This window comes from Perognathus longimembris, chromosome 1 (assembly GCF_023159225.1).
Source record: "Perognathus longimembris pacificus isolate PPM17 chromosome 1, ASM2315922v1, whole genome shotgun sequence".
NCBI classification, from domain to species: Eukaryota; Metazoa; Chordata; class Mammalia; order Rodentia; family Heteromyidae; genus Perognathus; species Perognathus longimembris.
Window position 1 is genome coordinate 145,506,718 of NC_063161.1, and position 13,418 is coordinate 145,520,135.

The 13,418-nt window shown below is 44.2% G+C and overlaps 1 protein-coding gene across 6 annotated transcripts in view; it reads right to left on the minus strand.

The window, feature by feature from the left end:
* Positions 1-13,418, minus strand: part of Tnc (tenascin C) — an 88,795-nt gene that overhangs the window by 13,087 nt on the left and 62,290 nt on the right. For 4 of the 6 annotated variants that reach the window (XM_048340400.1, XM_048340391.1, XM_048340374.1 and 1 more), the window contains 5 exons: positions 11,177-11,449; positions 6,040-6,162; positions 4,822-4,965; positions 2,447-2,566; positions 852-995 (listed from right to left, as the gene is read on the minus strand). In XM_048340400.1, coding sequence (XP_048196357.1) covers positions 852-995; positions 2,447-2,566; positions 4,822-4,965; positions 6,040-6,162; positions 11,177-11,449 — 804 coding nt within the window. The remainder of the gene's footprint in view (positions 1-851; positions 996-2,446; positions 2,567-4,821; positions 4,966-6,039; positions 6,163-11,176; positions 11,450-13,418) is intronic. The other 2 variants (XM_048340409.1, XM_048340384.1) reach the window with 1 other exon arrangement.

Here is a 13,418-nt window from a genome sequence, read left to right on the forward strand (position 1 = left end):
TTGAAGCCCATGACCTGCAAAGACAAATAGTCTAAGCCTCAGCTCATCCATGAGCTCAACGGGGTTCTGGTTGGCTTTGGTTCAATGTAGGGAGAAAGATACAGCTGTAAACATCATTACTGACCCCCTTGTTTCTAAGTAAGAGGACACATAAAGGCTGATATCATATCAACCCTCACCAGGCAAAGAGGACACTCCTCCATTTCCCTGATGGCTGACACTTGTTGTTGTTTTTAAAAGGCCAGGAGCTAGTAGCTCACACCTGTAATCCTAGCTACTCAGTAGGCTTGAGATCTGTGGATGGCAGTTCATGCCAGCCCAGGCAGGAAAGTCTGTGAGACTCTAATATTCAATTAATCACCAGAAAACCAGAAATGGTGTTGTAGCCCAAGTGGTAGAGTATTATCCTTGAGCAAAAGAGCTCAGGGACAGTGCCCAGGTGCCAAGTTCAAGCCCCATGACCCACAAAATAATAATAACAACCATTTCAATGCATATAGTTCAGTGGACATCTAGGAAAGCTTGCCTGAAAAATCTCTCTTTTAAATATATTTCTTTGCCTAGAACATGAATCACTAAATGCTGAAGGCCAGTTGGGACTGTTTTTCTACTTAAAAACTCTCCTCTTAAAAATCTTTTCTTCATCCACTGGGAGAACGAGATCATTTTAGTTTGAAAGGATATCTCAAGTCTCCACAGAGTGGGCACTGGTGGACTGAACCTCTGCCCACATCATCACATGACATGAGGCTGACTCAAGGAGGAAGACTTGGTCAGGGCTTGATGTTTAAGGTGTCAGCTGGGGATAAGCATCTTATAAGCCAGAGCTTCTATTTTTGGTAACTTTGTACCTGTGGTGAACTTGGTAGTGATGGTGAGGCTCTTCTGGGGCCCTTTCTCCGCAAAGATTCTCAGTGTATATTCTGTGGCAGGCTCAAGGTCCTCCAGAGCATACTCTACCGTGTTCCCGGACACCGTGCGTGTGATTTCTGGCACTGAACATGAAATACACATAACCAGGCAGTTACTTCTCACTCTGTGAACCATGGACAGTGGTAACAAAAAGTGTGCACTCCTTCTTCTACCCTGGAATCTTTCTCTGACCTGCTGAGAGGCTGGGTTGAGTTCTGACATGATTCATCCCACCTCATAGGAGAAGGGGCTGGAGCATGTGGAAACTGGATTTTAACAGGCACTAGATCAGAAGGAAGAGAACTGGGGCTGTTTTTCCACATGGTCTATTGGTTGCAGCATTGTGCTGTTGAAACACAGGACTGAGCTAGAGGGGAATCAGGCCCCTTCTGAAGCTTTGAGTTCCCTAAGTTGAATTTGTCCCATTGCTTTCTTTCTCTTCTGGTTCCTCCAATCACACATCTTTTTTTTGTGCTACCAAATATTGTCAAGTCAAGAATCACAAAGCCCTGAAGGTTGAAAAGTCACTGATCTCTCAGACCTGAGTCACTCATGTTCAATAGTGAAAATCAATTGGTGTCTGAGTTTACCTCATAATCATAAGGAACCTTATCGCTTGGTCATGGACTAGGAGTTTCCAGGTATGAAATTTTCAGTCCTACAACTGGAAAGATGTTGGTGAACTGGGATAACTTGATCATGTCACCTCATCATTCATGAACTCCACTCCCCATTCTCCTCCTCTTTGCTAGCCCTGATAATTTCCATGAATCATATCAATGGCACCCTGGTTTATTTTAGATGAAATAACATCATCTTCCCTTTCTCAGAAGAGTCTGCTCACAGGGAATCAGAATTAACGAATAAACCGAGTAAACCCAAATTCTTACCCCCACCTTTGTTCTATGCTCACAGGGGACTTCCTCAGGTTGTTGACCAGGTGGGATTAAAATTTTTAGGCCCCAGGCATAGGTTCGATCTCATATTGTCACTGAAAGCAAAGCAATACTGAACGATATAGGTTTATTGAAAAGGAGGCTCTCTCTGTCTTATTTGCATTTGGTTTTTACTTTCAGGTGACCATGTTGATTGGTATTCTAACCAATTCTTTAATGTAAATTAGCACATGTGCTTGCAAAAACACATTCAATCAGACTTGTTTCTACTAGTCTCTTCTGTGTCTTTTGAAAAGCCAGGGACCCCAGGATTCTGGACCTCTTCTTTGTAAAAGATGAGAGGTACTTCCTGGAGTCTTGCACCGATTGGTAGGAGGACTAGCAGTGGAGGGATGGGCTAGGAAATTATATGAAGGCTGGAGATGCACTAATTTTTTAAACTTTAAATGACCTACTAGACTCCCTTGAGAAGGTGGCAACTGAGAGCTACACAGGCAATATTGGCCTTCCCCACTGCTCATGCATTCTCTTTTTTTGTTGTCACCATGTAGCAAATGTGGCATGGGAGAGACGAATGGGAAGAGTCTGCAGCAAGACAGACATGTATCAGGGGAGGAGAGTCTTGGATGAGACCTTACCTCTTTCCCCGGTGTAGGAGATGACATAGCTGTCCACAGTCGCAATGGCTGGCTGCCACATGGCCAAGGCTTCTGAGTCAGTGACGTTGGCTGTTACCAGGCCAGAAGGGCCATCCAGAGCTGCAAAGAAAGAAGATGGGAAGGAGCTGGTCCTGACAGGAGAGGACCTCAGACCACAGATGGCCTGCCCTCTACTTTGCTAGGACTCCTACTGTTAGTTACATGCCAGGAACACAGAGCCTGAGCCTGGAGCCAGGCTGACCTGGCTTTGAGTCATGATTCCTTTCCTTGTTGGCAGGCTATTTTCTTACTTGTTCACTGGGGATAAAATAATTCTGGCTGGCATGCTTTCCACATGATAATATGGTGCTGAGGATTTCTAGCACCCAATGAGAATTATCATCAGAGCTCATCTCTTTTCCCAGGGAAGCAACTAACACAGACAGAGGAGACCTGATCCAAGCTGCCTTAGGTTTTCTGGGCATTGAGTACTATCTCTTGTGATCAGAATTCCAGGCAATGCGGAGCCAAGCTTTGGAGACCTCTAGTCTCAGATTCCATCGTGGCAACTTGGACTGTCTCTGTACACATGGGAAGGTCATTTCCTTACCCTACACCTCCCATCCTTCCTACCTTCCTCCTAATGTAAAGCCTGAGTAGACGAGGCATGTAAAACATAGTAGAGGAATTTCAGCCACTATCAGTATTTCTATTAGTATTCATTAGCCTTTAATCCCAGTGCTTAGAAGACTGAGGCAAGCTTGGACCATGTCGAGTGACCCTATCTCAAATACAAAGGTTATGATGTTCAAGTGAATAGTATTGAGAAAGGATATTCAAAAGACATCCATCCCTGACTCCTTTGAAAAACTAAATTTGTTTTTTAGTGCTACTGGAGTTTGAACTCAGGTCCTCACACCTGTTAGGCAAGAACTCTACCACTTGAGCCATACTCTCAGCTGTGGCCTATTTTTTGACTATTTTTTTTTCTCCCCAGCATCTCTTCCTTGGAAGCCAACTGGAATGTGATTATTTCCTTCGTGCTCTCTCACTTGCTTCTCGGCTACCTCAAGACAGTCCAGGGTGATGTGGGCCATTGCCATTAGCTCATGTAACCGACGAACACCTAGGCCTCAAGAACTTAGAAGTGGCTGGACAATCAGGGTGGGGCAGAGCAATTTTGGGACCCCACATTGTCCTCTCTTAGTCATCTCTTCCCATTTCATTGTGCATGCACAGAATCCCCTTTAACTTCCGATCACAGTGGGGCCTTGGAAAGAAACACACCCAGCTTTTGTAGATCTACTGTGGGGAGTCATGAGGGAGACATTTCTTTGGGGCAACAGAGGCCTGAGGAGTAGGGTGGATGGGACTCTGGGTTCAGTTGCAATGTTGCAATTGTATATTAGCAACCTTTTTTTCTGCAATTAGGATATTTTTGAAATTTCCTATGAGGCCCATTCGTTAGATTTCTTAGTGGGCTGGCCTGGATCATTGTTCATATCTCAAAGGATAAATTGTTTATAGAGACAGTGATGTCTGAAGGAAATGTTCCATCTCATTCTTCCTCAATGTCATTCATTATTCCTCCACTCATTTAGAGCACACTGTACAACTCAGGCTTTTAATAGGAAAAGGGTCTTTCATTTTAGAAGAACACAGGGCTGTCAGTCAGATTGACCTAGTTTCAAATTTGGTCCCAGCATTTTACTGATTATTTGGCCTTCTAATTTCCCCACGTCTCAGGTGTCTTCTCTGTGAGCTGGGGCTGGAAAACTTGGTGGGGATTAGTGTAAAGTGTGCTGCAGCATCCGTGCCTAGAATGCAGGGGCTGTTAAACAGACAGTAGCTACTTTGCAGCTATTTATCTACACAATTTCATCACATTTCTCCATGAAGCACTTGGTACAAGAGTCCTGATCTGATAAGTAGATGGGGGAAGAAAGGAGGAGATGGGAGAGTTTGCACAGTTACACAGCTCCTTACCCCACACAGTGAGGAAAGCAGGATACTGCCCATTTTCCAGAGAAGGGAACTGGAGCCCAGAGAAATTAACTGACCAGTACACAGAGCTAGCCAATGGTATAATTAGGATTTCAACTTGAGTCAGTATGATTCCCAAACGTGGTCTATTTCTTCCAGAATATTCCAGGAAGTGGAGGCCTGGGATGGTTAAGGGTGCTCCCAAAGTTACCCAGCTCAGAAGAGATCAGAGTGGAACCCCAAATTATGTTCTTGGCACCATGACTCTAAATGATTTCATAAATAACCTCTTTTCCCACCAGCTGGTGAGTCATGAGACATAACACTAGAGGTGAGGAATAAGGAGCCCATAAAAGTAAGCTCAGTAAAACCAGAAGCAAAGTCCAACTCACCTGTGGTGAGTGACCCTGAGACTGGGTCGCTTTCCTCGAAGCCCTTCATGGCGATGACACTGACGTGGTACTCCATCCCTGGTATGAGCTTCTCCAGCCTCGTCTCAGTCTTGCTCCCATCCACGGTCACCATGGAGGGGACACCTGGAGTACAGCAGGAATATGGCCGACTCACTGATGTGTATTTGCGGTGGGCCCAAGAGCAGGTGGACGTGATTTGGAAACGGATTTATATCTTAAAGCAATACCATTTTCTTGACTTCCTCTCACTTTCTCCCACCCTTTGGCTTCAGGGGAAAAGGCCTTAACTTTGTGCATAATGCTTTTTCCATTGGTGCGGATGCCAAAAATCAAGCCAGGAAAGGAAAAGGCATGAAGTCACAACCACCAAAAATGGCAAGTTTCTATTCAGTAGAGAGCTGGCATGTTGCATAAACTTTGTGCTTGACTTTTTTTACCCCTACAAAATATATGGAAAGCTCACTATGTACTGTACATCAGAACTATTCAACCCATTGACTTGGGTTAGGATAAATACATTTGTTATCAGGAGTTCTGTTTATGACAAAAAGGATGCTATAGTCAAGTTTGGGCTCTTGTACTTATTAGGATGTTCAGGAGTTGTATTTCTGGGAATTTCAGGACCAGTGAACAGCTTGAATACCAGCTGATTACACTCCCCATGGAGCTAGTACAGCATTCTTGTCACCAGACATCCTCTCTACTCACTGTGAGCTTGCTATATGACAGGAGGACTTTAGACAGATTTTTCACTGTGCTTCACCCCACTGTAGCCCCTGTGTTCTGAACTAGAGCTCACAACTTCCTATAGTGAAGACAGATTTTTGGCACCATGGGCAAAATCTAACTCATACTCATTCAGATGAATGTGCTCAGGAATAAAAGTCCAATGTATATATTAAAAAAAAAAACCCGTCATCATTGTGTTACAAAATGTCCAGGATCTGCTTCCTCACAGAAGGGTAGAGAGAATCTTAATAAAATGACCTTTAACAACACAGTTCTTCCTGCCCCTACCCCAAAGGATCTTAAAGTACTTAAGGAATGAAGTCTGTATAGATTATAGTTTCAATTTTGTAGCAAGTAGTTTCCAATGTCTGTGCATTTACGGGAATGAGAGAGTTATTAAGGTCTCTTCCACTATGCTACCCAAATCCTTTATATCCTTCCTGTCCCAGTCCTCTCTGAATTTCTTACCTCCTGTCATGGGCACATAGGTGATCCGGAAGCTTTCTACCTGGGAAGTAGGTGCTGTCCAGCTGACAGTGGCTGAATTTTCAGTGATGTGTGAGAATGTGATTTCCTTTGGAGAGCCCATGGCTGTCAAGGAGAAAGCAGAAGAGACATCCAGAAATGTTACCTATCTTTTCCATCAATAGTTTTTTCCTGGATATTTGTTTGTTTACCCAGGACAACATAATGCCTAGAGCTGATGTCAGAGCCAAGCCTTTAGGATGGAGAATCTGTTATCTGTGGTCACATTGTGATATTTACCATCTTTCACTGTAGGTAGAGGGTGTGGGACTGACTATGGCATCATTGTCCGTCCTTTGGCTTTACTTGGGGAAAAGTGTGGCATCTAAGCAGGCTTCCCATGAGGTGAGGCAGAGTGGCTTTACAGATTAGAATATGTTCCCCCTCTTCTATGTTTAGCACTTCTCAAATCTCTGCTCCTTCGTTCCTTTTATTAATCAATGCTACCACATGATGAGTGTATAGTTCTTTGTAGTTTATAAGGGTTAATCTCCATATAGAAACCTGAGAATAAGTTACAGACACCATACAAAGGACTAGACTACGTCTCCACTCTCCAGCTGCCATTCTTTAGTAAATGGGATCTTTCTGGATCCCATGTCTGACCAGCCAAACCCAGCACAACCCAGGATCATGGAAATAATATTCACTTCCAAGGTGACCTTGACATGCCCACTCTTAGAACTGGAAAGAGAGTGGAAGCCAAGAGAGCAACATCAGGCCAAACGCCCAGTGGATATGGGGTCTGTCTGCTGGGAAACGAAGGTCCAAGGAGAGTTTCTGCTCCTAAGTCCCTCCTCCATTAACACACTTTCCTTTGGCTCTTCTTTGTGATTTTTGGCTTAGGTTACTGCCCACTCCATGACCATGAAATAATTTTCAGGCTCAAGGGACCTTACTTCCTCATCCTTTCCCCTCTTCAGCCCACACTGATCATTAAGTTTGAAAACCCACAGAAATTAAGGAGAGGTTATTTTTCCTACCCATTTCTGATTTTTTTTTCTTCTTGATCTCATCTAAAAAAAAAAAAAGACCAAAAATACCAACATTTTTATTTCTTGCTTTCTATAACTTTCCTCTGTGATCTGGGAACCACTCCTAATCTCTGTGGCTGCCTAGTTTTTGTCCTGTCCATAGAGCATTTCAGAAACCACAAGGTCTTGGGAACCTGTAAGGTCTTGATTGTCCAAATACCACCAGGAGGCTAGGCTACCTGGGGCAAGTCTCTTCAATTCTGTGAGCTTCAGTTGCTCCATCTGTCTGTCCAGTGGGGAAAGAGGCATTAACCCACAGGAATGTCCCAAGGATTAGCAGACACAATGAATGTAAAATCCTAACACAGCATCTATCTGGTATGCTGTGAGTATTCAATAAATATTATTGTCTCTATTTTCTTTCCCATGTGATCTTTTTCTCCACAGGCCAACTGGATTTTAAGATTATCCCCTTGAGATAGATCTAGATTAATCCCATTGAGTGCAGACCTGTGTGAGACTCAGGCCTGGAGAATCTCCCTCTGCTTGCCTGGTTCCCAGTGTCTTCTGTGCTGGCTGACCATCTCACTGGTTGGTATGGTCTATTTTAGGAAGCTGTGTCTTAGAACCAAAATTTTCTTCTCTAGATCCTAGTTTTCTAATTATAAAATAGCAGTCATTTCTGCTTTGTCTTAATAATGGTCTCATCTGTTGCAAGTTTCAGGGGATAGGTATGAAAGAGGTAGGAAGACAGCAATGCATAACTTGAAAGAATAGCACAATAGTGGTGGCATTCTGGGAAAGTGGGCATGATCCTTTCCTAGGTGTTGAGACCCCTTGTTAATCCATCTCCTTCATGAACAGGGCTCCCAGCTCTCCAGCCTACAGCAGAGAGCTGTACATAGGATGGCTGAATGAGGTCTACCAGTTGGGGAGATGCAGGAAATACTTCCCTTCTCTTTTTCCAAGAGTACTGAGTTTACCCTTTAGGGACAAAAAGTCCCATTAGAGAAATATCTGCAGCTTTAAAAAAACAACAGGGGCTGGGGATATAGCCTAGCGGCAAGAGTGCCTGCCTCGGATACACGAGGCCCTAGGTTCGATTCCCCAGCACCACATATAAGAAAACGGCCAGAAGCGGCGCTGTGGCTCAAGTGGCAGAGTGCTAGCCTTGAGCGGGAAAAAGCCAGGTACAGTGCTCAGGCCCTGAGTCCAAGGCCCAGGACTGGCAAAAAAAAAAAAAAAAACAGCTCTCAAGGAAGCTTGGGAAGGGCTCTGTTTACTCTTTGTGTAAAAATTTGCCTCCCTCAAAGGTGCAACAAGTTTCTTTCACTGTGTGACAATTGACAAAAATTAAGATTCCATTCTGGACTGCAAAAAAATATATATTAGTTCCTAAGGTCTGTTTGTTTGTTGGTTGGTAGGTAGGTCAAGGGGTTTGAATTCCAGGCTTGGGTGCTGTCACTGAGCACTTCAGCTCAAGGCTAGCACTCTACCACGCTGAGCCACAGTGCCACTTCCAGTTGTGTGGTGGTTAATTGAAGCTAAGAGTGTTGTGGACTTTCATGCCTGCACTGGCTTTGAAGCGTGGTCCTCAGATCTCAGTTTTCCGTGTGGCTAGGATTACAGGCATGAGCCGCCAGCGCCTGGCTAAGGTCTCCCATTTTCTTATCTGTGAAATGGGTTGAGGGTTTCCTGGATGTGGTCTGCTTGTGTCTTGGAGATTCCCTGAGGCATTTGCCTGGAAGGACAAGAAAGTGGTGATACTGGAATAGAGGCTGCTTCTAAATAGAGCCACCAGGCTAAGGAACAATTGACTAGACTCTAATTTCTAACTATTAATTGGCCCATTGAAAGTAAAATTTAATGGGGTGAGTGTGGTAATGCACACTTGAAATCTCAGCTCTCTGGGAGGCAGAAATAGACTGTGGTCTGAGGCCATCCTGGGAGAAGAGCATGAGATCCTATCTGGAAAGCTGAAGACCTGGCTCAAGTGGTAGAGCACCCACCTAGCAAAATGTAAGGTTTTGACTTCAATCCTAATTCATACCCAAAACAAAACCATTGAATCACTGAGCATAATAACAAATCATATTGTTACTATGTTAATACAGCTACAATTGTGTTAACACTCAACATTCATTGTCTCCATTAAACCTTATGCCTGATCCTGAGATAAATTCTACTTTCCATGATGAGGCAATCAAGGTCCAGGGAAGGAAGAAACCTGCTTAAGGTCACAGATGGGAAGCCATGATTGGACTTCAAGAAGGCCCCTGGAGACCACTGGCTGAGCACTGGGCTGCTTGCTTTTTCTGCAACTCCACAACTCAGGATGGGCAGCTGGTGCCTCAGGCAGACATGTCTCATGTTTGTAGGCAAGGAGGAGTCACAACAGCTCCTTATCAGGAGGAAAGAGGGACAGGACCTCACGGAGGAGGGTTCACAGTGGTGGGAGGTGGGGTGGGAGTACCGAGGAAAGAGGATGAACAAACAAAATGGAAATTTATAGAGCTGATGACGACAGGCATCTGCTCTGCTGGGCATACCCGGGCTACAGGCCTTCCCCCACCCCTCTTCACTGTGAACTCCAAGACCTCCAGGCAGAGAGATCTTAGGGGGACTCTTCCCCAAGAATATGCTCCTCTTCTCTTTTGTTCTTAATAAAAATAAAAGGCAGTCTGTGATTATTTATTCTCTTTTTTGCTTTAAAACTGCAAGACTTCAAAAAAAAAAAAGAGCAGCAAAACAAAATCAGAAGTAAACTTGGAAGAGCTGTGTTTATAAAGCAAGGTCAGAATCAGGCCCTTGCTCTATCCACAGCCATTTCACTGGCCACCATGGTGGGGAGGAGGAGGCTGGGATCCACATCTCCATCTGGGCCACGGTGCCTGTCCCTGTCTGTCCCTCTTGCTGAGTTGCTGCCTGAGTTCCAGCATTTTCTCTCTGTCTACAAATCCTGGTTACGGTTTTTATGGGTAGATTCCTGGAGCTTGCTAGGTCTGAAACTTGACATTAAAAACAACAACTGGCTTTATATAAAAAGGAGCGAGTTCTAGCGAATGTCAGTCTCCCTGCCTGTTGGAGAGGATGAGAATGTATGTTCCTTGGTTATCTGTCATCTCATCTGCTTGGGATGAGCTAGTTATTTGATTCTACTCCAGATCTTACTGTGTGACCTTATGAAAATCACTTCACCTTTCTGGGCTCAGATTCTTTATTGCACAACCTGACAAGGGTGAGCTAATCACCGCTCAGGTCCCTATTGATTACCCTGTGATTTCGTGATTCTTTTCTCTGCCTTCTTAGAAATAGTTGTCTCTAAACAATGCCGTCTCTCCCTCAGTGTCCTGACAGAATTCATTCCACCTGTTGGAGGGATTTCCTTTGCCTTGTAAAGGAAGTGTCAGCATTATTACTCTGGGGAGTCATGTTACTGAACGTTTCTTTTCCTTCCTTGACACAGGTTACATGGAGAAGGATTGCTTTTTTTTCCCTCTAGGTGTCTTTCAGAGTTGTTGAAAGTTAGTGAGCTTTGTGAAGATGCCTTGCTAGCTCCTTCCATCTTCCTTGGTTAGTTTCTGTTATTCACATGCAGCATTTTATAAATAAACTTAGAATTGGAAGTGTTATTTATCCCTTGTTCCTATGTAGTGCAACTGGAGCATTGCACCAAAGAGCAAGGACCTGCAAATAGTATCACTGGATAAAATCTCATGAACTGATAGGCAGAAGGGAAGATTTCCCCCTAGGGTTTCAGTTCCGTAAGTGCCAGGAGGAGAATACTGTGAAAGACAATGAGACTGGTTCTCCTTGCGCTGAGTTCTTGCTACAAGCCAGACTCTGCGAGAATTTTACATGAATTATCTCACTGAATCCTTACAACCCTATTAGGTAAATGGCACCGTGATCTCTTTGCATAGACTTAGCCACACTGTGGGGGGGAGGGGATGGGGGAGGATAACACAGCCTGTTATTGAAGGAGCTAGTCTGAATGCCTGCTTGTCCAATGCCTGCATCCAAAGCTCTTGTAATTATTCAACCCTGTAGGAAAAAGTGCCCCGAGTCATGACTTTTCTCTGTTCTCTTCTGTTTGTTTACAGTACCTGTTGTTGCTATGGCACTGACTGGCTGGGATTGCCTTCCTTTGCTTATTCCATAGAGTTCAATTTCGTAGGCAGTGGCCTCTCTGAGCCCTGTCACATCCCTGGTACGTTCAGGGGAAGGGAGGGTTATTTCCAGTGGTTCAGACTGCTTTTTTGTATCTCTGATTTTGAGTACAAAACTGTCAAATATCCCTTCATCGGCCGTCCAGGACAGACGGAAACCATCTGGAGTGGCATCTGAAACTAGAAGGTTGTCAACTTCTGGCTCAGCTTCTAGAGGGAGAGAAAATGGTGGGAGAAGGAGGATAAAGATCATCATTATAGCAGCCCGTGCGCTCTGCTGTCTGTTGGGGTATCAGTATGCAGTGATGCCCCGCTTGCAAAGGCAGAAGTGTCCTGAGATAGTGAAAACAAAACCATTTGACATTAATGGAATGGGTAGGGCCAGGACAGGGGAAGGGTGGAGTGGACACACTCAACACAAACCAACCATATGCTTGCCACTGTGAGTTTTGTCTAAAAGCAATCTATAAATCCACATCTGGACTCAACCTTGGCCCCTCCCACATATTATTAAAGGAGTTCAAAGCCAGTGACTTGTTTACATTTGCTCTCTGTCTTCCAGTGGCCAAGTGCCCATCTACTACAAGGCTTATTTCTTTCCTTTTGGAAAAGACAAATAAACCAGCGTTAATGATCTGTAGAGCTGCCTGTGATGATTCTGCTGATTATATTTTCCTTGAGCCCAAGCAAAACAACTTTGCAAATATTGTGGTCTCTCTGCTTTGTTCTCTGAGCTGATTTATTAAAGAAGGTTCCTATTTTTGCCTTTCTGGTTTGACTTTCTTTTCTTGCTACTCTAACCACTAGATAAGCACTTAGATAAGGTATATTTGAAACAGAATTTCCCAAAGTATACTCAAAGTAACTGCGTTTGTTGGATCTTCTTCCTTAAAAGGGGTTCCTTGTCAGAGGAGTTTGGGAAATATTGCCCTCTGGGAGATATACAGTAGGATGTTCTGAAAAATCTTGTAGCCAAGGATCCTGTTCTGAAACTTGTTTGAACATGGACCTTCTTCGCCAAGTAAGACCTTTGAATCATCTGTGGAAGTAGGAGTCTTTAGGAAGACGAGTAAACACAGGCTCATGTTACCTTTCTCTAGGAACTAGTAGTCCTGAGAAAATGATAGATTTAGTCTGTGTCAAAGAATCTCTCTGACACTAGTATTTGGCAGTTTAATTAGTTGCAGTTTAGTTTTCCAATGACAATACCATTGAGTAAGTTTGTTAAGATCATGGTATAATCATATACCAGTGGTTCATGTCTGTAATCCTAGCTACTCAGGAGGCTGAGATCTGAGGATCGTGGTTCAAAGCCAGCCCAGGCAGCCCAGGCAGGAAAGTCCATCAGACTCATATCTCCAATTAAGCACCAGAAAACTGGAAGTGGCACTGTGACTCAGTGGTAGAGAACTAGCTTTGTGATGAAGAGCTCAGAGACAGTGCCCAGGCCCAAAGTTCAAGCCCCACAACTGACCAATAAAACAATTAGGTCATGGTGTAGAGTTCAAGATGGAGACATTTATGAAATATACTCATTTGTATATTTCTTTTGAGAAGGTTGAAATGTTGCTGGGGGACCAGCCAGGATGAAGACAAAGGGGAAAGGGAAGGGAGCAGGCATACAAGGTCTATGGCTAAGACATAGGCTAAGGATTTGGGACACCAACAGGAAACATTCTACCTTCTCACATCTGGGATGGGAACGGGGAGTTGCTCGTTAGACACACAAGTATGGAGAACACAGGGAAGAACACATCATATCCATGGAGTAAGTGGGGAAGATGGACAATGATGTTAATAATCATGATGCTACCATAGACAGACAACACGGAAGGGGAGGAACTAGAGGAGGAAAGAATGGTTCACTTGAATTGAAATACCTGTAACAATCTCAGCCCTCAAGGGCTTGGTTTGATGGCCCTGGGTGAAGCCAGAGACCATAACCTCATAGCCAATGCCAGTTATAAGGCCTCTAAGCTCCAGCTTCCTCTGGGTTCCTGAAAGTATGAATTCCTGGGGGTCCAGCAGCTGCCCAGAATCCACCATGGTTACTAGAAAGCTGTCAAAGGCATTCTCCGATGCCATCCAGGAAACTGTGAACCCGTAGGGATTAATGTCGGAAATGGTTAGGTTTTCCAGAAGGGGGAAGGCCTCTGAAAGAAGGGAGGGGTGACAAGAA